Raw genomic sequence first — 25,245 nt, 5'->3', positions numbered from 1 at the left:
AACTTCCCCTCCCCCCTCCACTGCTTGCTCATGTTGCAAACAGCATTTGCAATTGCATTTCAGCTGCTGCTGTTCGCTGACTTTCGTCTTGTGCGCTGTCTTCAGCAAACTGTGCAACAAACACACTCGCTGCGAATGCCTTCGCCGCGCACGGCACCGCACCGCCCCGCATGTGTCCATTGCGAGTGCAACTGCGGCAATGACATGCGACAAGTGTTGCACTGACAGCTTGCAACATGAGCGACTTTTGTTGTACTTTCTGGAGCGCTGCACAATCCATTGGAGGTCCCTATGCAGTCATGCAGCTAGCCTTAGCTACTTTGAGTGGCTGCCAAACTCCCCATTTCCCCGCGCACCGCAGCATGTGTGTGATTGTGTGTGCCAAAGAATTTATTGTTGAAAATTATCAAGAGGCTAATATATTTGCCGAAAGCAATTTCAAGTTAGTAGCTTTGGGGCAACAGCAAAGGCAGCGCTAGCGACAGGCAGCGAGTAATGTTTGCTGACAAGATTTTTGCAATTCCAAGCAAGACAGAGAGAGATAGTCCAAGTGAGATAGCAACAGAGCCGCTAGAGAGGAAGAGAATTAGAGTGTTACATATATGTAGTCATTTTTCGACTTCGCCCTTACTGCTTCTACTCTTCGTCGATTGTTTGTGCCAGGAAGTAGATTGAATGAAACTTAAGCAACTACGGAGGCTTCGTATCTTCGTTTTGACTAATTATGGCAATTAAAACCACATCCGAAATAATGTAGCAATATCAAATATAAAGTATAAGGTATAAAATATATAATTTGAAGAGAAGAAAGAGAAAAGAAAAGAGAAAGAGAAAAAGAGAAAAGAGAAAAGAGAAAAGAGAAAAGAGAAAAGAGAAAAGAGAAAAGAAAAAAGAGAAAGAGAAAAGAGAAAAGAGAAAAGAGAAAAGAGAAAAGAGAAAAGAGAAAAGAGAAAAGAGGAAAGAGAAAAGAGAAAAGAGAAGAGAAAAGAGAAAAGAGAAAAGAGAAAAGAGAAAAGAGAAAAGAAAAAGAGAAAAGAGAAAGAGAAAAGAGAAAAGAGAAAAGAGAAAAAGAGAAAAGAAAAGAGAAAAGAGAAAAGAGAAAAGAGAAAAGAGAAAATAGAAAAGAGAAAATAGAAAAGAGAAAAGAGAAAGAGAAAAGAGAAAAGAGAAAAGAGAAAAAGAAAAAGAGAAAAGAGAAAGATAAAAGAGAAAAAAGAAAAAGAGAAAAGAGAAAAGATAAAATAAAAATATAAAATATAAAATATAAAATATAAAATATAAAATATAAAATATAAAATATAAAATATTGAAAATAAAATATAAAATATAAAATATAAAATATAAAAAAATTAAATTATAAAATAAAAAATATAAAATATAAAATATAAAATATAAAATATAAAGTATAAAAATATATAATATAATATAAATATAAAAAATAAAATCGAAAATGTAAAATATGAGAAAATAATTTTAAATACTAATTGAAATACAAAAAAATATTTAAAATAAATATTACAATTTTATTTATCAGTAAAAATATATTTGTATGAATACGCCACATTGTTTTCAAAATAAATTACAAAATGTTGTTATGAAATGTTAAAATGTTGTGAAAATTCATGCGTAAAAACTATGTTTATAACTAACAGCAAATACCATTTGCTGTACACAATGCGAGCGGAACGCAACTTGTTATGCCTGATGTATAAATGCACATATATGTATATTTATTTTTATATTTGAAAAGCGTTAAATAATTAAATCATATAACTAGCTAAACTGAAATTTGCATTATTGTACAGAGCCATAAATAAATATTACGCAACAAATACGCATATAAAATCTCACGGCAAATGTAAATTGTAAATTGTAGATTGTAAATTGCAAATGGACAAAAATTAAAACAACGCAATTAGAAAATACCAAAAACAAATGCATAATAACTGTCAAAAATACCAGCCCAACAGAAAACAGACGCAAAAAAAAAAAAGAAATGCCATTTAGTTTTGGCTCTGTCACCATCTGCAATAGACACGTAACCAGAACCCAAACCCAAACAGAAAGCCAAAAATGGCAGTCGCCAGATAACGATGCCACAAATTATGCAAAGTTATGCGCATGTTAAACTCAAATGCGCCTTCAAATATGCAACAATTTATGCGAATTGAGGCAGCTGCAAAACAAAGCAAACCGAAAAAAAAAAGAAAAAATGATAAAACAGAACTGCAACAACAATGGGCAGACAAAAAGGCGAAAAATCATAATTACCAGAAAACAGATCGCTGCGAGGCCGTCGCATGCGTGAGATTTAATGCCGCAACAATGGCCAGCAAACTGGCTGCCAGCTTTGGGCCTGGACGTGGACGTGGATGTGGACCTGGACCTGGACCTGGTCCGGCTCGGGTGGCCAAAACAATCGAGCGTGTAATCCGCTGGCCGCTCGACGCTGTAAACAAGGATTTGCCACGCTCATTTAACGCTTTTGTCTAGCGGCCATGTTGCCCAACCAAAATCTCTCGCACACACAGAGAGAGAGAGAGAGAGAGAGAGAGAGAGAGAGAGAGAGAATGAGAGAGAGTGCTGTGTGCTGCAGGTGTGCAGTCGCCAAAACTGGCATCTCTGTGCCATGTTACCTCATAAATTTCCAACTGAATGCGTCGCTGCACAGTCTGAAAATCCAGTTGCCAGTTGCGATGCGTTGCGTCTAGCGTCGGCCGCTGGTTAATAAATTTCTGAAATGGCCGCCGCGGCGACTGCAGCAAATGCTCAGCGGAAGTCGAGATACACACACACACACACGCACACGCAGATAGGACGACAAAACGCGCTGCCAAGTCAGCAAGAAAAAACTGCTAAAATCCAGGCACGCATAAATATTTGCGCTGCTTTTCAAAAATTTATCAAATAAAAAAATATATACAAAATCAGTAGCTGGTAGAGCAAAGGGTTCTAACAAATAATTGAAACTCGCACGCAACGGAAACGGAAGCGCGGAATACAAATATTTTGTTTATACTACATTTTACACAGATTTATTCCACATACAGCGAATATATATACATATATATTCTTTTTGTTTTTGTTTTTTTTTTCTACTATATCTGTGAAAAGCTGTGCGTATTACGTAGTAAAACACCAGAATTTGTTGCAAAAACATTTTGTTTTTATATTTTGTATTTATATTCTTGTATTATATTTTGGGTAGAGTCAGTTTGAGGCATATGCGTTTCCACGGAAAACAGTCGAAAACTAGAAAATTGATAGTATTTATATTAAAGAGAATGTAAAAAAAGGAATACAACAAAAAAAAAGAATAAATAAATACAAAAAAATAAAGCAAATAAATAAAATAAAATAAATAAAGTCTAACGAATTGACACATATTTTTGTTAGCAGCTAGCTCGACCTGCAAGTACTGAGTATTTGTTGGTCGAGCAGTTTTCACTATAGCATTTCCACACATATCTGTTTTTCTTTTTATGTATATAAATTTTTTTTATGTAAAAGTCAATTGCTAAGCTGCGATCCATTTTCAGCTACACGAACTATAGTGAAATGTATGTAATATATACATATGTATGATTGATGACTAAAAGTATAAATATTTTAAAGAAATCTAAAATAAATATTAAACTAAATTCCTGTAAATATAAATACTGGAAAATTCAACATGGACTATAGGTTAAATCTAATGTTGATCAAGAATAAATAGAGAATATTTGCAAATTTCCTGCGATGCAGATATTGTGAATACGCGAGCTTTAAGGACATGGTCAGCCTATGAGTATTTAAGTCGGCTTAATGCGTAGCCAAAGGTTAAGCTCTGGCGCACAAATGCAATTAAAATTATTTATGAATGCTGAACAGAGAATGCTGCCACGCCCACATTAAGCACGCACCGCACTTACCGCCATATTTACGAATATTTTTCATATTTTTGTATAGCATTTGAATGCGCACATAAATTTCACTGAACATTAAGCCCAGTCCGGGCGGACAGGCGGACAGACGGACAGTACAACTATTGGCCGCAATTTAACGTCCATTCTTGTTTTCCACATTTTTGTAAGCCAGTTCGAGTTCATTGTTGCCACATTACAGTAACTGTACTCAGTGGATTTGCTGGGGCGCCGCTCAAGCGCATTTAAATTATCATTATTTTCGTTTGTTTGAAGTGAATCGCAATAAAAGTGTAAATAAAAGCTGGCTCGTATTAAAATATTACGAGTGAAAAAACCCATTGCACACACACACACATGGCGAGCGAAAGGCAGCTGTATAAGTGGATGGCGGTGCGATGGGATCATTGAATTTATCATAAAATTTGTGAATGTTGCATTAAGAGTCGGCCAAAGGCATTTGCATAATTTCCACACTGGCTGCTGCAACTCAGTAGACATTACATTTAATGCCTCACAGCCCACTCACCCACTCACTCACCCATTCTTTCTCTCTCTCTCTCTCTATCTTTGCCCGCAGGTGGTGCATGCCATGGACCGCACGACGCGCGTCACCGACTATCGCTTTATCAAGGAGGCTAATGGAGCGCTAACCATCACCAATGTCATGCTCGAGGATGACGGCAAATGGCAGTGCGAGGCGGAGAACACGCGACGGTATACGGAAAATGCTCGGCCCGTCAAGCTGGTCGTCCTGGGTGAGTAGACCGAGGCAAACAGCCGCAGATCCTCCTGGCTCATAGAAAAGTTTAGACAAATATTAAAAAGGTCGTTACATTTGCGAAATTGTCCCAGCTCGTGGCACATGAGCAGCCGGGCAATGAGCCAACTCGAGAAAAGAAAAACTTTCCCTATTAGCCGATTCGCAGGTACAGTTGTGCGCGCGCTAAGCTAGCTGCAAATGACAGAAGCTGCGAAACGCTCCCTTCGCAGTCTTAGCACGTGTCTTACCTCTGCTGAAATCTCAAAAGTTACTGAGTTTACACTTAGATAGGGTAGTACTTCTAAATCCCTTTTGAATATAAAATATTTATTTAGTTATATCAATCTAATTGCTGAAATATTGAAGTTGTCTGAAATCTGAATAAAAATATTCTTTACTTAAATAAAAGTTAATTTCTTTATATTATTAATTATTTAATTTACTTATATAATTATATAAAAAGATTCTTAATATTAATATTCACTTAATTTACCATATAAATATTAAATTACTTTATTTACTTACAAAACAAATTTTTAATGTGATCATTCATTAAATTTTTTTACTTTGAAAATAAACTTAAAATGTTTTTACTATTTTATGAAGATTCAAATAGAATTATACAAAGAGAGAAACATTTATTTACTTAATATTTACTGTTAAAATAATATTTCTGAATCAGAATATTCTTAATCTAAATTTACAGAGCAGTTCATGTGATAGTAGAGAAACAGCAGAGCTTTAATATTTATTATAAATATTTTTTTTTTAAGCCGAACAGATTATATGGCAGTTTATTAATATGAAAATAAATACCCGAAATAATCTTCTCTTCTTTTAAATAATTATTGTTTGCAGATCGCCCGAAGCCACCGTATTTGCTGATAGATTCGCGTCGCCTGGATGCGGGCAACATCTTTGTGCCAGTCAAAGAGAACTCGGAGCTGAATTTGGCCTGCGTCAGCGAGGGCGGCAATCCGCGGCCCACGCTCACCTGGGAGGTGCTGCTCAGTCCCGGCGTGGATCGGCATGCCCAGAAGGTGTCCGCCGAGGTGCTGGAGCTGGAGGAGATCAAGAACGAGAAGGTTAGTGCCAGCTACAGCCAGCTTTAGCATTCCATTAGGGAAATGGAGTGGCGATGCGTTTGGCTGACACTTTGACATATTGGATTGTCGTCTTAATGCAAACCAGGCGCAACCGCAAGCTATGCAGACATAAGAGCTGCCAGATATATATGTATATATATATATATATATTGAGTGAGTGGAAGGGAGGGGGTGGAGCAGAGAGACAGCAAACACATGAAGTGTGGATAACGGTGGCTTTTCTGGCTACGGCTTAAACAACGGATCTCCGGACGGACACTTGGCTGCGGTTACGCCAAATTTGTTTGTCTTGCACTCGAGCATAATGAAAAGCAGACATTTGGTCAAGCGCTGCATAAACCATCCAACCATTCAAAGCACCCGAGCTGCACACCACCCACCGACTAACACCCACCACCCGCAGCCACCTGTCAAACACATCGAAGATGTCGACACGAGTGTTTATTGTATACGTGTGTGTGTGAAGAGTTTTCTATGAGTGTGTGTGTGTGTGTGGGTGTGCATGTTTGTTTGTCGTAGACCCTAAATGCCACAAATTTGCGTGTTTGGTCTGCTTGGTGCCCAACTACAGTCGCACCGGATGATTGATTGAAAACTGTGCCAACAAATTTGCATGTCAAGGCGCGCGGTGGGTGCGGATGGAGGCAGCACGGCGAACTGCCAGCAGTGGGCGTAGGCAGTGCCCTTGCCCTTGCTCCTGTCCCAGTCCCAGGCCCAGCTCTGACGCTTTAATTTAAATTAATGATGTCGCGCTGATAACAGGCCCAGACTAATTGGCCAGCCTGACTGCCTTGTCATTTCGCCCAATTTGTCCCGGCCTAAGCCTTATATTCTAATGGAATTTTTATCAAAGCAACCAACCAATTTTCTCTATCTACTCGCACAGGATAAGAACGGCTACAAAATCAACAGCGGCGCCAAGAGCGAAGCGCGTCTGCCCGCCGTCTACAGGGCCCATCACAATGCAAGGATTTTATGTGTCATGGAGCATCCCACACTGAAGATACGCCAGAATGCCTCGCTACTCCTGGATGTGCAGTGTAAGTTGGAGCTTAATAAGTTTAGTCAAATTTTACTAGAAATATAGCAAAGAATATTTGAAGATTGAGTTGGCAATATGAGCTTTATTTTAATTTTTATTTTTATTTAGCTGAATATTTTAGTTTATTAAAACAGTTAATAAAAATTGATTGATTAAAACTAAATTATATTTTATTATACTTACCTTTACTTTTAAATGCAATAAAACTAACCGTTAGGCTAACTTACTCAGAGAGACTTGAGCTGTTAGATATCTAAGTGCTGTAAAACGTATGATTTAACTAAACAACTATCGCTTTGACTACTTTTTATACAATTATATCATTATATATATGCATATTCATTTAGCCAAAGAGTTACTTTCAGTATTTTACATAAATCGTAAGGCTTCCACGCTTAGTTAAGTTAAGAGTGTGTATTAGGTAAAGTAAACTTAAACTAAACAGCTATTGGCTTAACTACATTTTTAACCTAAATAAAAGCCATTATTCAGCTCAACAGTTTAATATATGCAAATAAATTTATTTAAAGATATGCTCAAAGAGAAATAAAAAAGCATTTGATAAAAAACTTTATTTACCTAACTGCTGAATGTGAAAAGAGCTAATTGCACATATCAGTTTTCGTGTGTGTGAGCATTGTCAGTCAGTCAATCAGAGTCAGTCAGTCAGTCAGTTAGTAAGTCATGCACTCATTTGGCATCATATTTAAATGTTGAAAAAGTTTTTAATAAAAGCCCAACAAGAGGAATATCGCACCTTGTTTAATTAACACAGTCAGCGATAGTGAGAGTGAGGCAGAAGTGAGGCAGGTGGTGCGAGTGCGAGTGCGACAAGTAAAAGTGAAAACCAAAAAGCAAATGTTGATTAAAAAGTTAAATTGCTAAAGTTAACACACGCCACGAGCTACGCAACGGCCTGGGCGTGGCTAAAGGATAATATAAGGGCTGATGGAGGGGTGGGCAGCTGCAGTTGGGGCCAGCTATGTGGAGTCACAGGTCGGCGATGAGCAAAGAAAAACAAAGGCAACGAAATTATTATGCAGCTGCAGCTGCAGCAATAAAAGAAAGCAAAGGTGAAATTATTTAATGGAAAGTGCAGAAGGACGGACTAAAAAAAAAAGAAGGAATAAAATAAAAATAAAATAATGGAAATGGGGCACGGCTTTATACGAGCTGAGGGATATGTCAACAAGAGCGGCTAAAGAAACAAGCACTGCTGGCACTGAGAAATCAAAAGTAAGAGCTTTGACAAAGTTTTTAATTAACTGCCATTCGGCCAAGCAGAGGCTAACTTCGGAGCCAAAGTCCAGAAGAATTTTTCAAACAACTTGATTAGCACTGCAAAATCTTTTATGAATAGCAATATAAGGAATCAAATAGAATTCAATAAGTGCAAAAGTGACTGAACAACAATTTTAATCAATTTAAAGAGCAACAAAGCAACAAAAATTGCGTCGCTTTCAAGGTTAGGCCAGACGCATGTTTCAAACAAAATTCCAAAGGATATTCGTTATGCAAACAGGACACTCGGCTGGCTGCTGCTACTGCTACTGCTACAACTCTTATTTGGCATAGTTTTGCATAACAAGTTTGTTTGTCCAGGACAAAGACACACAAATAATCCTTTTGAGTGATCAAAGTAACAGTGCGCTTAAGAAGTCAACACACACAAGCACAGAGAGAGAGAGAGAGAGAGAGAGAGAGAGAAATACTGGCCATTGTCAGCCATCTATCAGCATCCACGTGACTTTATGCCGCCATCAACACGAGCTGCAAATCAAAATCAATGACTGCGTCCATCCACACAGCAGCAATTAGAAGGACTCGCACTAATTGGCAGCAACAAAGCCGCAGACACGTGCTCAAATTGGTAGCCGATACTGGACGGGATCAGCATTGAACAAAGTGCCACAGTTATTTGCTTTATTAATGCCCGTCAAGCCGCATAATGCCATGACAAATGCCAAGGTAGCCAGCCATAGAAGGGGCGAGCAGGAGTGGAAATGATTGGAAAATATAGAAAAGCCGTGCGGGATTTGCATCACTAAGTTTTGGCATGGGAATGTGGAATCTGACTACACTCGATGGATGTGTGCGTGTGTGTGTGTGTGTGTGCGGGAGCTTTGGCCAGGCATGAAAATTGCAAAAACCGCAATAACAACAGCAAAAGGCCTACAACAATAACAGCAGCGGCCCAACCGCAACGTTTTCCAACAAAGAACAACTGAGAACAGTTCCTGCTTTTTTCCCCAAGCCCCTAGCCTATACACCGCCCTGCCCCGCCCATGCATGTTATTGTTTGTTACGGTTGTATAAATTAAAATGCACACACATGAAAGCACTTGCTCAGACAGTTGAGGATTGTATTGTTGTTGTTGTTGTTGTGTTTGCTGTTGTTGTTGCATTTAATTTTTACATTTTTATGCAGACAGTTGACAGGCAAATCAAGGACATCAATCGTACAGTCAACGAGACGAGCCTTAAATGCTTGCGCAATTTAAAAACAATTTCACAAATTAAATTCAACATTCAAGCAATTTAAAGACGACATTCCCGCAATGTAAATCACCAAATGACTATAGGCTGATCCAAATAGGCTGATCTATTATTGAAATGTTTGATTTTCTTAGGCAATATTTTAAGCATTATTTTATCTTTTATAAATATCATTAATAAATAAAAAAAAAAATAATAATATTAAAGTATTTAAATAGTGTATTTTATATATAAGTTTTACATATTTTTCTGTATGATTTTTGGTGAAATTCAACAGAGAGCGTTTTCTGGAATCGCCTGTTATGCATAGTTAGGGGAGCACAACAATTTTTGCGCTTCTTTTTTCTGAGTTTGTGGCTTAGATTTCTGCCCAAACAAATTGATAGACGAAAGCCCAGGACGGCAGGGAGCTAACCAGACAAGGACCTGTGAACCCCGCCAGCTCTCTCTCTTTCCCTCTATCTCATTCGTCTGCTCGGTTAGCCGCATAAAAGGCAAACGGGCGTCGTTGAGTGTCCACAGGCAGACGTCCTTTCATATACATATATGTATGATGTCTGACAACTGTCCGTCTGCATGTTACGCCCACACACACACTCACACACAGAGGCTACACAACTCAGATGAATGTCTATTGAATAGTTTGGCAAACAACCGACAAACAAATTTCATTTGCCCTGCATAATCAAATTGTATTAGTTACAAAAGCCCACAGTGAACAGAGCAGGAGCAGGCAGACAGACAGCGAAGGGGAGGGAAAGAGAGATAGAGAGAGACTGAGGGCAGTGGCGAAAAATTGAAAAGATTGAAATCGTTGTATTCAGATTTTGTAACATTTTCTGTATTTTTCTTATTTTGTTTTTGTTTGTGTATTTTTTTTGGGCAACAGCCCCGTATGTCTAACACTAATTAAAAAACATTTGATTTATGCCTATGAATATGCATTGAATGCAACAAGATACAAATGTATGTATATATAAAAATATATGCATATCTGTGGGCGTGTCACTTTGCCAAACATTCATATTATTTACATTTACATTTGCACTCGCATTTGCATTGAGATTTGCATTTTGTCGATAGCTTTTTGACATGCATTCAATAGATTTTTGATTGGCACCCAAATGGAGTTAGATTTAATAGCATATCGAATTCGTCTAACATGTTAAATAATCCCATCTGGCATAAGAAACTCAAGCGACTTTTAATATTGAAATGGCAAACAATTTACTAGACATTTTTTGTGCATTATCGAGCTGAATAAACAAAATTTTAGGAATTAAAGAGTTGTCTGTAGGCATTAAAAAAAATGAATAAAAAATATTTGTAATAAAATATGATATAAAAAAATTAAACAAAAATAAGTAAAAAAAAATATATATATATACGAAAATCTGATTCCCTTATAATTTAAGATTTACTATGATACATGATAATATGAATTTTTAATTAGATATATATTTTATAAATTGTAAAATATTTAAAATATATATACGAAAATTTAAGTTATTTATAATTAACAATTTAAATATATATACAAAAGTATGAGTTATTATTATTAGATTTTTTTTACAATAAGTATTTAAATATCAAAAATATTTAAAATAAATCTACGAAAATATACATTGTTAATAATTAAAAAAAAATATCAAAATAAAAATATATATTAAAAATATAAATAAATGAAAAAAAGAGAATTATAAAATATATTATAGAAAATTAAGAAAATAACAATTATTAAAAATTAAAGACTTAAAATATAAAAAAAAAAAAATATATATATATATATATATATATGACTTAAATTTAAAAAATATAAAACAGAAATACACAAAAATATCAGTTAGTAATAATAAAGGATTAAATTACATTTGAATAATAACAATGTAAATATACTAAAAAACAGAATATGCGATAGGTTTATATTTTAACATTAAATTATTATTATTGTTCTGTTATTATTATTATGGCGCAGTTCATTTGTATTTTAGAATCAACATAAAATATCTTAGCAGTCTATCATTTTATTTATTTTTTGAGTATTTATTCGTTTTATTAATACTGGCTGAATACTTGAATTCTTTCCAATTGTATCCACCTTCCCATGCTATTTTAAAATGTTTTCCTTACAAACTCAAACAAACTATTAAGTAAATATTATGTTCAGTTTATAGTTTCCATTATTATTGTCACTTATTTATTTTGGCTGGCATGCAATTTGGCAAGATGTTTTTCGCCAGAGTCAAGCAAAGTGCGTCAGTTTTGTGGTGAATGCTGAAGAGCATACGGGGAGAGCAAAGATAAAAATAGAAAAGAGGAGACAACACACATTTGCATTTAGTTTAATTATAAAAGTTTCTTTCTGCTGGCGCTTATTTTTGTGTCGTAATTTTTTAATTAAAAAACTATTTTGTAGATGTTGCCACAGTCGCCAGTCGCCAGTCGCTAGTTGCCAGTTACGAGCTGCGAGTTGGCAGTTGCCAGGCGACGGCAGACGGCAGACGGTAGACAGGAAAATAACTAACCGAAAATCTCATCGTATCTGTGTTTTATATCCATTCTTATAACCCTTGTCTGAACTGCTCCCCTCCCCTCTTTGCAGATACGCCCTCGTTCGCCATCTCGCGCACACCTGGCTTTGGTTATCCGCTGCGCGAGGGCATCGAAGTTAGCCTCAAGTGCGATGTCGACTCAAATCCTCCGAGCACGCCGCGCTGGCAGAAGGACGACGGTGACACGCCGGTAAGTCTTATAAAACTTATGCATACGTAGGCTCTCCGTCCTTGGTATCCTCAGCATCCTGCTCCTGCATTTGGATTTTGCCAGCACTTTTGTGATTTTTGAGCAAGGAGCAAGTTTTAAATGGATTTTCGTGCAGTTGTCGCGTAAAAAGTTCTTGGACCAACTATTTGCCTTGCCTTAATTACCAAAAATTGTTTACGCATAAGACCGAACGAAACTCATTTCCCGCCCATCTCCCAGCCAAATCTGTCTCAATTTTTCACTCACTCACTCGCATCTCCTATCTCTTTCTCTCGCAGGTACCACAAACTGGCGATGGTTTCCTCAACTTTACCTCCATTCGACGGGAGCACTCCGGCTGGTATAAGTGCACATCCCGGCATCTGAACTTTCAATACTCCTCGATTGGCTATTACCTCAGCGTGCGCTGTAAGTACCACCGCGATTACAAGTACTTCAAATAAATAAGCGCTCGTATGCGTGAAATTGCCTTCAAAATGGCGCGTGATAATATTTTCGCCATTAGTTCTCATATAATACAACAGCAAAAAAAAAAAAAATAATAATAAATAAATATTGCACGCCCAAAAAAAAAAAAAAGGAAAAAAAAAAAGAATTGCGAAAAATTGCCAAAAATTGCTGCGAGGCTTTAACGACACTCGCACATGCTGCGTCCCATCATCAAAATGTTTCTTCTCATTCCCGTTCCGCTGTCTGTCTTCTCTTCACTGATGATGCCCCTGCTGCTCCCTTCTCCTGCTGCTGCATACTTTGAAGCATTTCGCTACCCTCCATATTCCATATGCAAAATGTGGCAAATTTCATTGGCACTGGCATTGGCATTGAGCGGGTGTGTGACACTGTCAACCCTCTGTCTGTGCATCACAAATACATACCCACACGCCCACACACACACACACACACACATACACTATTTATGCTTGTGCGCCATTTTGCTGTCAATATTTTGCCGTTTTGCGGCTCAAGATTTGTGTTTGAGCTGCGAGTTGTCAGTCTGAGGCACATTTTACGCGCTGAACGCGTGTTAATGCTTGTAAATATTTTTATTATTATTTTTATTGAATTTGTGTCGCTGACAGAAGCCACTTTGCCAGCAAATGACGTTGCGCAGCTGCCTAAAAGCCGGCGACCAAAAATGCTTTCTTGGTCTATTTGTTCTTCTGCTTGTGGAATGGCGCTAAACGAAAATCAAATTTGATTAGCTAAATGGGCAAATGAATTTTTGAAAGTAGAGGCGTATTTGTAGTCCGTAAGAAATTTCTAGGAATAACAGAAGGGAATCTGCGGCACATTCTAAATTTACAAAAAATAATTACTATATTAACGATGTATAAAATAAATTTATTGAAATAAAATATATAATTTATTTTATACCAATAATATAATTAGACTAATATAAGCAATATATTCCCAAAATATTATTTTCGCTTGGCAAGGCATTGATGAAAAGCTTTTGAAAACTTCCTTAACAGCAAAAAATCAGAAATTTCTGAACTCGATTCAATTTATATGAAATCTCTATCAATTTTCTATTGCTTTTAAAACACATTTTTTTTAGTTTGACTATAACTGGAAAAAACATTTAATAATTCCAGGAATTTTTTAAACTGAGAGTATTTATTTAATTTAAAATTAGAGTTCACGAAATAATTTTTCGCTCGAGGTTTCGAATATCTACATGAAAAATTTAAAAGTCAATAAAGTCCATTTATTAACTATCTAAGTAGAGATCACTTGTGCCGCCCAGTTAACGCCCACTAACCCAATCAATACGTTCCGCCCACAGGCGAAGGCCCCACAATTCGTTAGACTCTCGCTCATCAATCATGACAAACACAAAATGAGTGCCAGAAGCCGCATAATAAAGGCGAATGGCGATAGAGCAAGACGGCAAAGTACATAAACAAAAGCAGAGCAAAGAAAAAAAGATAGAAAAAGAATGAAATATATACGTGTATATATAAGATATATATGTGTATATATATTATTGGTAATAACAACTTGACAAAGTGTTGGCACTTTTTTATGCGAATGCCGCCGCAAGGCACTGTAGCACGCCCACAGGCCAAGCTGGCCCTGGGGAAAGATTTTGGTCTACGCTGAAAATTTGATGCGGCTGCAAGAAAACGGGCAATGTAGACAAGAAAATGCGAAAAGCATCCTGACAGGCGGCTGTCGCTGCTCATTATGGGAAAACAAATGCTTTATTAATAAAAATAAAAGCGCCCGAAAAGGCCAAGAAGTGAAGGCAAAAACACGCACCATGCCTTACGGTCCGACATATCGACATTTATCGATGATTGATGTGCCAGGCCAGGTCTAGGTCCAGCAGAGACCCTTTCCCTCAGCATATATATATACCCGATTCTCTCTCTCTCTCTTGCTCTGTTTCTCTTTTGCCCTCTCTCTGTCTGGTTGTCTTTTTGGTGAGGCTTGCCGAAAAGTTTTCCCGTTTATTTTGGAGCGAAATCTAATTGTGAGAGACGTTTGGCGGGGCTTGTTCGAGGGTTACAAACATGGCAACATGTTAAGCACATAAATCAATTTGTAAAACGTTTACGAAACTGCCAAATGGCAAATCGAACTGGCAGCAGTCAGCATATAGAACAAAAGCCCACACAGATCCACTGCAACAGCAGCAGCAGCAGCTAGTGTATGTGTGTGTGTGTGTGTGTGTGTGTAGGTAGATAAAGCCGAAGGCAATATCTTTAAGATATAGTATTCAAGGATTAGCTGTCATAAACTAGCAAACAGCTGCACAGCTTTGATAAATGGCGCTTCGAATAAAAACTGAGAAAATTGCAAAATTTTAAGCCCTCATAACGTATCGCCCCAGGGAGGAGGGTGGGGGCGGCAAGCCGAAAGCGGTTGGAGAATAAGAGAAAAAACTGATAAATCGCATTTTGATTTTAAGCATCCGCTGGCAGCAAATCGAAAAGAAAAGAAAAACAACAACAACGAAAAAACCGAGCAGCCCAGACAGACGTTTGAATGCGCGCTTAATTGCTGACGATATGTTTTCTACGTAGCTGCCGTACCGCACCGCCCCCGCGTCTAGCAGCCATTGAGCTGGAAAACGCCGCGCAGGTAGCAAAAGAAAACTTTGCTGTCGAGCAGGACAAGCGGATAGGACAGGACGGACGGTACGGCTGACAAAATGCAATGAAAAAGCAATCAGCGTGCTACACGACGACAGCGCCCAAAAACTACAGGACATGCCAGGACTAGCTGAGGACGAGCTAAAGTCAACAGCGCGACCAACGTCGACGATTACAAAAGTAGGCAATTTGACGTAGTTTCTCAAACTTTGGCGCTAGCCACTTTCACGTGATTGATTTGCCGGCAGAGCCGGCCGAAGGACGCGTCCTGGCTATCATGCAGCACCCGGCACAAGGGACAAGGACAACCTGACGACTTACGGACGCGCTGAGCTTGTTAAAACGTCGCTAATTTGACACGTACGTCAGCCGAGGCTGGCCAACAAAAAGTGGCAATAGCTGTGGCAGTGTATAAGACACATCTGCGATTGGCCTCAGCCAGCGTGTGGGGAGGGACAGGGGTGGGTTCAGGTATGTCCTCGACAGAAGTTTGTTTGACTGCCTCATTAATGAGTTAAAGTTCGCATTGAGTCTAATTAATGTTGAGTGGCCTGCATCATGTTTCTGATGTTTGGCTAACAAAGTGCAATTAGAAGAAGTTTCGGATTAGAAAAATGGATATGAAGCAACTTCGATGGCCAAATCGATTTGTCTCGAACTTATTTGCAGAGCTCTGATACTCGCTGAAAGGAAAAACAAAATATTTGGTTTCAATAGAACGAATGGTATAGCAAAAGAATTCATGCTCTAGGTTTGCTTTCTTATAGATGAATTTTTATATTTTTATATTAAATTAAACAAGTAAGAAAGCTCTAGTCGAGACTGCTCGACTACGAGATCCCCTGAACCCTACAAGCAACTGATATTTCAATAATAATTAGCACCCACACACGCACTCATGCAAACAAATACACGCACACACACACACTCACATATACAGGCGATTGCGCTTGGGTTGCGCTGCAGTGTTGGCAATATTAGGAGAACTTATTTGTTGAATAATTTAATTTCTAGACGTACGATCGTAATGAAACTTTCAGAACGTATTCATATTGTTTAAATGTATGTGTATACCGAAGTACAAGTCTCTAGTATTTGATATACGACTTTTACAAAGATTAGGGTGAGGGGGTGGATTTGGGGGTGGGGGGTAAATTTTAACAAAAACCGAAATTGTATGACATGCGTCTTAATATACATTTTAAATTTGGAGACTGTAGCTTGAAAGATGTAGGAGATATAATTTTTAAACTGATCTTCGATAAGGTTTTTTATCGATAAAAAAGTATCGGAATGAGTTATCGTTTTTTAGTGATAAACTCGATATCCGCGTGATATATACGGACATTTTAAAAAAAAGTTGAAGTCTCTAGCTCTTGTATCTTCTGAAATCGACGCGTTCAAACATACGGACGGACGGACGGACGGACAGACAGACGGACAGGGCTAAATCGACTCAGCTCGTCGCCCTGATCAAGAATATATATACTTTGTGGGGTCTGCCACGCCTCCTTCTGCCTGTTACATACATTTTAACAAAACCATTATACCCTGATTTCCCATTTTCAATGGGTTCAGGGTATAAAAACTATTATTGTTGAATGAAAATTAATCAATTAATTATTGAAATAGTAGAATTACAAATGTGATGAAAATTCTTGGAATTATTGTAAGCATTCATAACATACATAAAACCATAATATAATTTAATTTATTAGAGTTCTCAAAAATGACTCTGCACCATCGTAATTTATTTTTGTTATTTAAGGGTCTTACAAAATCAAAACATATACTTAGCTTGGGGTGTCCATTGTTAGCCTTGTATAAACCAATTCTCAAGTACTTTCATTTCATACTCTCAATGGGTCCGCTGAGAGGTCTGCGGTTACATAGCATCCGTAACCAGCACTAAACTAATTTGCTCAGCCAACTGTTATAAAAATGCAAGCCATCGAAGACTTGAATGTGTCAACCCCTATGCCTCCAGCAATGCACCCCTCTTGCTGCCCCATCCTCCTATCGAGCATCGAGCTACTTGAGGAGAGAGAAAAAAGAAACTACAAACAATGTGCGCAATATTTGTGAGCGTAAAGAAAGTCCCCAATTGGAAAAACACATTTGTCCGCTGGCTCTGAGGGTCTGAGCGGGCATTACAATAAAATTTAATTTTACACGCTATCGTAAGCATTTCTCTATCCGCCCATCCCGTTCGAGCGCTGCTTACTTCATACGCCTCAACTGGCTAAGGCTATGGCTAATCGGCAATGTCCTTGCGCATGTTGTACATTATCCTTTGTCATGCTGGTTATCGCGGTTTAACTTTATCGTTAAGTTCGTTCGCCTCTTCCACGCGATATGAAGCATTTTTCTGGCTTGCTCGCCCACACTCTCACTCTCTCCTTCTGTCTCTTCCTCTTCTGGCCAGCTGCCCTTTGAAGTATAAGTATGTTGGCCCCTTTGGGCGCCCCGCTTGAATTTCTGTATTTATCGGCGCGCACGATTATTAGTTTTCTGTTTGCTGCTTTTGTTTTTATAGCCGGCGATTACATTTCGGTATATGTTTGGTCTTTAGGGCTGGCCGAAAATCCCCTCTCTCTCTCTCTCTCCCTTTCCCTTTCGTCTGCCTCTGCCGGCTGAGGAGCCAGCACAAAAAGATTCGCAATAAAATTTTATTTGACTTGTTTTTATTTGGCTTGAAATGAAACCCAAAACTCATTTGGTTTTTCTTTACTTTCTGCTCGGCTGTCGCTTCCGACCAGTTACAGAAATATTAAAAACTCATTGTGGATAATAATCTGGAGTTTTTTATTGTCTGAAATAAGCGTGAATTAGTGTTAAAATTATATTTGAATAGCTTTCATAAGTGTTTCGCATATTTCAATTCTTACAAATTTCATATATCTATGTATGTTTATGTATTTTATATTTAATTTTCGATTTGAGCAATTTAAGCTGAGGGAATTATAAGAACTGAGATCTGTGTGCTGCTTGGATATTTATTGATTTAAATAAACGGGAAATGCAGCAAGAGACAAATTATCAATACCAATATATTATTAAATATTTTATCAAAAGTTTTTTTTTTCCTATAAATAAAAATATATGATTGATAAGTGAATAAGTTTTGTTGTTTTTACCAATAACTAAAAATACATTATTTATATTATTATTTATATTTATTTATTCTTTCCTTGGCGATATAGCTAAATGTGGAACAGATATTTAATAAATATTATTTTTAAAATATTTTAATATCATTTGGAAAGTAGCTTAAAAATATTTTCCTTTTTTTTTATTTATTTTTTTAAATTTATTTAAATATTTTTATTTATATGTACATATATTTATGGCATGATAGTAATATTATTTTATTTCATAGTTTTTTTTTTTTTAAGTTTTTCGTTTTAGTCTCTAATGTGTTTAATATTTGTACTTTTCATTTTCTATTTATATTTCAAAAACCATTTATGCATTTTTGATTTTATCTTCTCCTTTATGACTCAGACTTTATATCCCAAACTATGCGCATTCCTTATGCTTATCGATTATTATATTTTCAAGTCTTCTCTCTCCGTTTCCCACATCACATCCAGTGCAATCATCTTCAATTTCAGCTCATTGCAAATTAATCGCGTAGACTGTAGATGTAATCCCCACGCTTAAGCGGCATCAGCAGAAACCGAAAAAGAGTTCTCTATATGTATACATATACATAGATACAAGTATATTCCACTAAAAATAACGGCACACTCTATACAAGCTGAAACGGCGAACAGAAATTAAAATTTATAACCAAGACACAAACGCAATCAAATGCACCCGCCACAGAGCGCCTTCGTTTCCACTTGACGAGGCATGCAGCCCCGCCTCCTGCTCTTAGCGTGGGCATGGCTTCCGTTCGCTGTTTATGAAGAAGCTTGTAAGTTAAGCTGATTGCTGCCTCAGCTCTCTGAGCTCTCTGAGCTGATGCAGCTTCATATTCATGAATAAAAATGATGTTGCACTTTTCCAGACGCCAAATGAAAATGAAAATGAAACGTGCAACCGGCGAAAGCAGAAAACTATTTTGTATATATATATAGAATTATGAGTGAACTGAAGAGAAGTGAAGTGAAGGAAAGTGAGGGAATACCCCTGTTTGCCTGACCAAGAGCCGTGTGCGTAAACAAGTTAATAACTTTTCAATATGTAAACGACAGCAATGCGTGTTTTGAAGGATTTACGATCCGAGCAACACTCCCATTCAGCACAAAGGAAGTGTGTGTGGACATATTGACGTGGCTGATACACTCTATCTGGTTGCTTAAGCAGGGTGCGGATTCAGGGCGAGGATTTTCGGGCTGCTCTGTGCTGTGACTGACTGGCCTGCATTTGGCAGGCGGCACATAGCCTCCGCCCCTGCCCCTGCTCCAGCGCCAGCCCAAACCATGCCTCATGCCACATGCCACAGCCCAGAATTCAACGCACTTCAGAGTCCTTCAGGCTGGCCGGCGATGGGCGGCTTGCGAGGGGGAGGGGAGCAACTACTTGAAGGCAACGCCAACATGCTGATGATGATGCTTTATGATTAATGATTGGTGGCGAGACCCACTACAGCCCTCCAACGCCAACGTCAACCCCTTATCCCTTGAAATATGATGTAACTCTGTCTCACTCACTCTCTCTTTGTGTCTCTCACACTCACTCAGCGCCTGGCGCTGTCTGGCATATTGATTCCTCTTGTTTGCATTAGTGTTTGTTGTTTGCTCTTCATATTTGTTGCCGTTCTCTTGTTCTGCTTCGGATTTATATGCCATGCGGAAGACATTCACGAGTCTTCACCGTTCCCATCAATCCAACTCCGGCCCGAGCCCCCCAACCATGAGGACATATGGACGTTACTTGATGCACATTTGTTTGCCTTTGTTTATTTGCTTTTCTTTTCTCCTCTTTTCGGCTGTGGGCAGAGCTCGGTGCGGCTTGTATGTATATACTTATGAATGGCCATTGAGCAAAATATGCGTGGAACAAGTGCTGCGAATTATGTTATGCAATCTGTGTGGGTAAGTGTGTGTGTGTGTGTGTGTGTGTGTGTGTGTGTGTGTTTGAGCTTGAGATGGGAGGGGATAAATGTTAAGTGTAGAGCTTGAGCAAATGTTGAATAAAGTTGAGTAAAAACTTTGACTCTTAGTGGTTGGCTTAAATGGAGAGTGAATTTCGGATGGAGGGGTAAAGGAGTTAGTTAAATATAGTTAGTTAAATATAATACAAATAGTAGCAACAGTGTATAAATAAATATTGAATATTATATACGAACATGAGCCCACAACAAATTACAAGAGTTTTTGTGTTTAAATGGCAAAATTAGACATATAAAAAAAAAGAGATATACTTTTTTTTTATATATATATTTTTTTGTTTCCTTTTTAATTTTATATATTTAATTAATTAAAAAATAAAAAATATTTATTCACTTATATATTTTTTTCCATTTTCTTTTTCATTCAAACTAGATAAAAACACGAATAATAGGTAAAAAAAAAAAAAAAAAAAAAAACGATCGTATTTATTTATATAAATATGTATTTATTTATTTTTTTTTATTGATGTATTTATTTATGAAATTATATTTTTATTGTTTATTTCTATGTATTTATATCCCCTCTTCTATTTAATAATTTTTTAAATTTTTTTTTTCGATTTTTTTTTCGTTTTTATCGAGCTATTGGTTTCTTCCAGCTTCTCAGCTCGTTCAGCCAAATATTTCATGGACTTTAAAGCATAATCGAATTGTGCTCGCATATCGTCATTTGTTTGGTCTGATTACTTCCCGGGTTTGCCCATTCTATTGTCACCCCCTCTTAACTATTATCTAATTTCATAATATATCAAATGCCTTCCTTTTCAAATTACGCCTCGCAGCGACAAACTCTCGCCCCAGGGCGACAAACGGCGAGTTCCATTTTACAATTTGCAGTCTCAAATTCTTATCAGTTGCCATCAAACAGGCCGCGAGCATTGTCCATTGACAAATGTCTGTCAGTCGAGCTGAGCTCATTAGACATTTTATAGACAGCCGTCAGGCGGACTCGGCGAAAGTGACAGGGAGAGAAAGTCATCGAGAGAGAGGGTGAGAGAGAGAGAGGCAGAGAGGCAGAGGCATCCTCATTCATTCTCTCAATTTGTCCAGAGTTCTCACTTGTCAATTTGCGCAACGAAACGTCGCTTTGTCTTTTTTTGTGCTCGAACAATAAAAAATGTTTATAACTACGTGATTTTGACTAAGCAACACGCCTCCTGCCCGCCCCCTCTGGGCCTACATCCTCCACCTCAATGACCATCGAGCAGCACCCCGCAGACAAAAACATTTTGCGCTATTGTCAGCAATAAAATTTGCAGGGGTTGCTGACCGCGCTGAGGGTTGTTCCACCCCAGGCCACCACCAATGCCAACTGATTGACATGCGACGAAGGCACTCGGCTCGAAATGAGCTTACAATTAATTGTTACTTTGGCGTTTAGAGTACGCACCTCCTAGTTGACTCACCGCCTCGTGCAAATCTCAGCTCGACTCGTGGAACTTTAAGGGTTTCGACACTTCTTTAATGTGTGTCTGGGGTGCGTTTTTGTAAAGGGATTCGCTCAGGCTGGCCAGACGGCCGCCGACTGTTTGTAATTAGTAGTTTTTGTTAATTGTGCGGCAGCCCAGCTAAGCACTTGCCGGAGGCGAGGGATGGGGGGCTCTGCGGCAAAGGCTAATTTTATGAGCGCTTTGAGGTGCAACCTCAAATTGCCAGACATTTGAAATGGCAGCGAATTGCGGCCCTGATAAGTAGGCAACACTTTGTAAGACTTACGTGAGGCCAGAGGCCTTGCCACATACCCACACACACACACACACACACACACACACATACGCACACACATGCTAGCAGACAATTTGCCTGGGTCCTTTGTCATGATTTTTGCTCAGGCATCATCCACTTGGGCAACTTATTGTTATGATATCCGGTCTCAAACAAAAGGCCCCACGCCGTACACTTTTAGGCGCACGTCAACGCAAATTGTAATTTATATGTAATATGAACAGCGCCATAAAGTATGTGGCACAAAAGGCAGTCTGAAATTGAAAGCCCACCACAGACCGCCACACCAGAGATGCTCTCCTACTTTACAGTTCGCCACACGAGACGACAATAGTACCGTTCGAATTCCGACATTTTTTCACTGTTGTATAAAATTTTTTAATCGTGTTGGTAATTGATTAATATAAAAATATAAAAAATTATAATATAAAAATTCATTGATTGTACTTGACTTTAATTATCAGTGAATATATACTATAAAAATGCATTGAGTATTATTATTAACAAATATAGCAGTACGTTTGATAAGATATACTCCAAGAACGGTCTGTGATCTTGGTATTAAAAGTTCTGTTACATGTCATTTTTTATACTAGGTGTAGGTACAAATCATTCACTTTCTTCGTGCTTGCTGATCTCACGCACGATAGCACAATATGGTCTCAGCTCTAAGCCACACAACCACCCACACAAAGCTTACGCCGCTCTCAGTCCAAAGTTTTTGAAATTTTTTTGCTGTTAAGTACAAAATATGCGAATATGTCGCATAAATTTGGTGCCATTTTCTTTGGCTGGCAACGAAATTAGAACGAAGCGACGTAATGTCTTTTTCTTATCGTGCTGCTGCTACTCGGTGTTTATTTATGAATCCGTGGTGCTGCGTGAGTGAGGTTCAGTCAATTTTCCAGTTGCCTGCACAGCGCTACTCACTTTTAGTTCCATTGAACCAACAACTGAACTTTACTAGTCTGTCAAATCACGCCAAATCGGAAGTGCCAACTCATTGTGCTGCTCGCAGCAGCCGTCGCGCGCTCTGCCATGACTCAGGTGCTGCACAGTCACCTAAGTGTCGCCCACATCCTGTCAGCAATTTGTTTTGCTTAAGAACTGCCAACGCCCATCCAGCCCCAACTCCACCTACTTTTCTTCTTTTTTGTCATTGAAATATTGTCACATTTGACAATTGCTGACAAGCTTATCATATTTTATGGCCCTGCGCATGTGTTGCCAGCGCGAAACTCTTTAAATGTTCATAAATTTGCACACATTTTCTAATGCTCTCTCTCTCTCTCTCTCTCTCTCTTACTCTCTTCCCTCTCTCTCTCTCTCTCTATCTATATGCACAGACGACTCGGTGGATGTCACATCGGAGCCAGATGATCAAGATGTCTCCGTAGCCGCTGCCTCGCACAATCCCAACAAGGGGCAGCTGGAGGTGCAGCTCGGCGGTGCGGTGACACTTCAGTGTCCACAAGGTAAGTAACTGTTAAGGCAGGATCTTAAGCAGAAAGTGAACAGCTGAGTGCTGCATTTGCAAAAATAAAAATAAATAATACACAAAATAAATAAATAACCATATATATAAAAAATTTATTATTCAGTTTTATTTAATATTATGAAGTGAGCAATATAAGCCTAGATAATAAATAAATTGAGTATATAGGATATAGAAATATATATTTGAATTTTTTATTATATTATTTATTATCACTAAAAAGTAGAGAATTCAATTATGCATAATATAATAGAAAATAAGATTAAAAAAAAGATTTTTTTGAGAAAAAAATGAAATGGATAATCTCTACATCAAATTTATAGTTTTACGGCTTGTGAAATATTATTTTGGTAAAGAAAATGCTCTTTAAGTACAGAAAGGATATTGCATAGCAACAAGCCTTATTTTTTATGGATTTTTTATTTTATATAAATATAAAACTAAAACCACATTTCTGTAAATATCTTTGTTTCGGTTCGATATCATTTGAATTTATTTGAACCACTTTAGAGCCCTCTCGTCAATTGTAATAATTTATAGGTCTACTCATATTGTTTTTTATAAAAACATCAAAGCAATTGAGCAGGGGCCATGCTTCGACTGCGGGCAACAGGGAAATGAGCCTCGCTGATAGATGCGCCGTATATCTAATTACATTTTAGATTTTCGTTCCACTAATTGAGGCACAGATCGAAAAGATTGCGCTGGCAGTCGCTGAATGGAGCTCCATTCATTAATTAGCACAATTGAAAATTAATTATGCGTGCAATTTACTTTGCTCACTTTTAGGCAGTCAGCAAACGAGGCGACGCGTCGCCAGGGCCACAGCCGAAATATCAGTTAGCTCGGGGTGCGTAGGACTCGTAGGCGGTGGGTGGTGGGTGGTGGGTGGTTGAGGAGTGGGTGAGGCACGGTTCCTCTTTGACAAATGGAAGTGGAAGCTTTTTGTTGTTTACGACTCCGGCATCAATTAAAGAAATTAAAACTTGCGTGCCCCGGCATACTCAATTAATTAAATTAGAAATGGCGCCAAGTCAAATTATGCAATGACTTTAATGTTTTCTCTGCTCTATTCGCAGGCTCCCTGGGCTGCTGGTCACATTTGGATCCGGTTTCGGCACGTCTGCGTGGCCTTGGCTACGGCAGCTCGACTCCGACGGGTCAATTCTCGCTCAAGGATGTCATGTACCAGGATGCGGGCACCTACAAGTGCGTGGGCCAATCCCCCGCCAACAAGAAGAAGCTCGAAGTGCTGCAAAGTGTCGTCGTTTCAGTCAAGGGTAAGTCGAAAGTAAACTCTGTTTAACAAGTAGCTGTAAACTGAAAGTCTTACTAATTAAATCTAAACAAAATCGCATAAATTACTGAGGCAAGCCGACTTGAGAAACTGCATTGCGAATTATTATTAAATTCACTCAACTGACTGGAAATGAATCAATCATTAGCTGAATTGGCTTGAATATGCTAATATGTTGAGAGAAATATAAATATGCAAATATATTTTCAAGACTTCACAATTAATGCTGAATATTGAATAAGAGACGAAATTGGTTCATTGGGTATTAAATCTGGATCAATATATTGACATACGAATGTATATATGTATGTGCTATGTAATTTCGTCGAGTGTAATCTGCAGTCCAGCTGGGACAACTGCTTCGGCGCTGAGTGGTTCGCACAGTTTATGTAGCCTACTTTTCGAGCTTTGGCAGGTGACAGCAGCGAGTTAAAAACAT

General features: G+C 38.1%; 1 protein-coding gene across 1 annotated transcript in view; it reads left to right on the top strand.

Annotated features, from left to right (window-relative positions):
* tei (irregular chiasm C-roughest protein teiresias) overlaps positions 1-25,245 on the top strand; it is a 197,188-nt gene that overhangs the window by 151,645 nt on the left and 20,298 nt on the right. The window contains exons 4-10 of the mRNA XM_018106562.3: positions 4,483-4,660; positions 5,524-5,750; positions 6,658-6,811; positions 11,912-12,051; positions 12,351-12,480; positions 23,361-23,489; positions 24,589-24,789. Of these exons, the coding sequence (XP_017962051.1) occupies positions 4,483-4,660; positions 5,524-5,750; positions 6,658-6,811; positions 11,912-12,051; positions 12,351-12,480; positions 23,361-23,489; positions 24,589-24,789 (1,159 nt within the window). The remainder of the gene's footprint in view (positions 1-4,482; positions 4,661-5,523; positions 5,751-6,657; positions 6,812-11,911; positions 12,052-12,350; positions 12,481-23,360; positions 23,490-24,588; positions 24,790-25,245) is intronic.

This window comes from Drosophila navojoa, chromosome 5 (assembly GCF_054131105.1).
Source record: "Drosophila navojoa isolate 15081-1374.11 chromosome 5, UAZ_NAV_1.0, whole genome shotgun sequence".
Lineage (NCBI taxonomy): Eukaryota > Metazoa > Arthropoda > Insecta > Diptera > Drosophilidae > Drosophila > Drosophila navojoa.
Note: the sequence above shows the minus strand (reverse complement) of the source record. Positions and strands in the feature narration are given on the sequence as shown.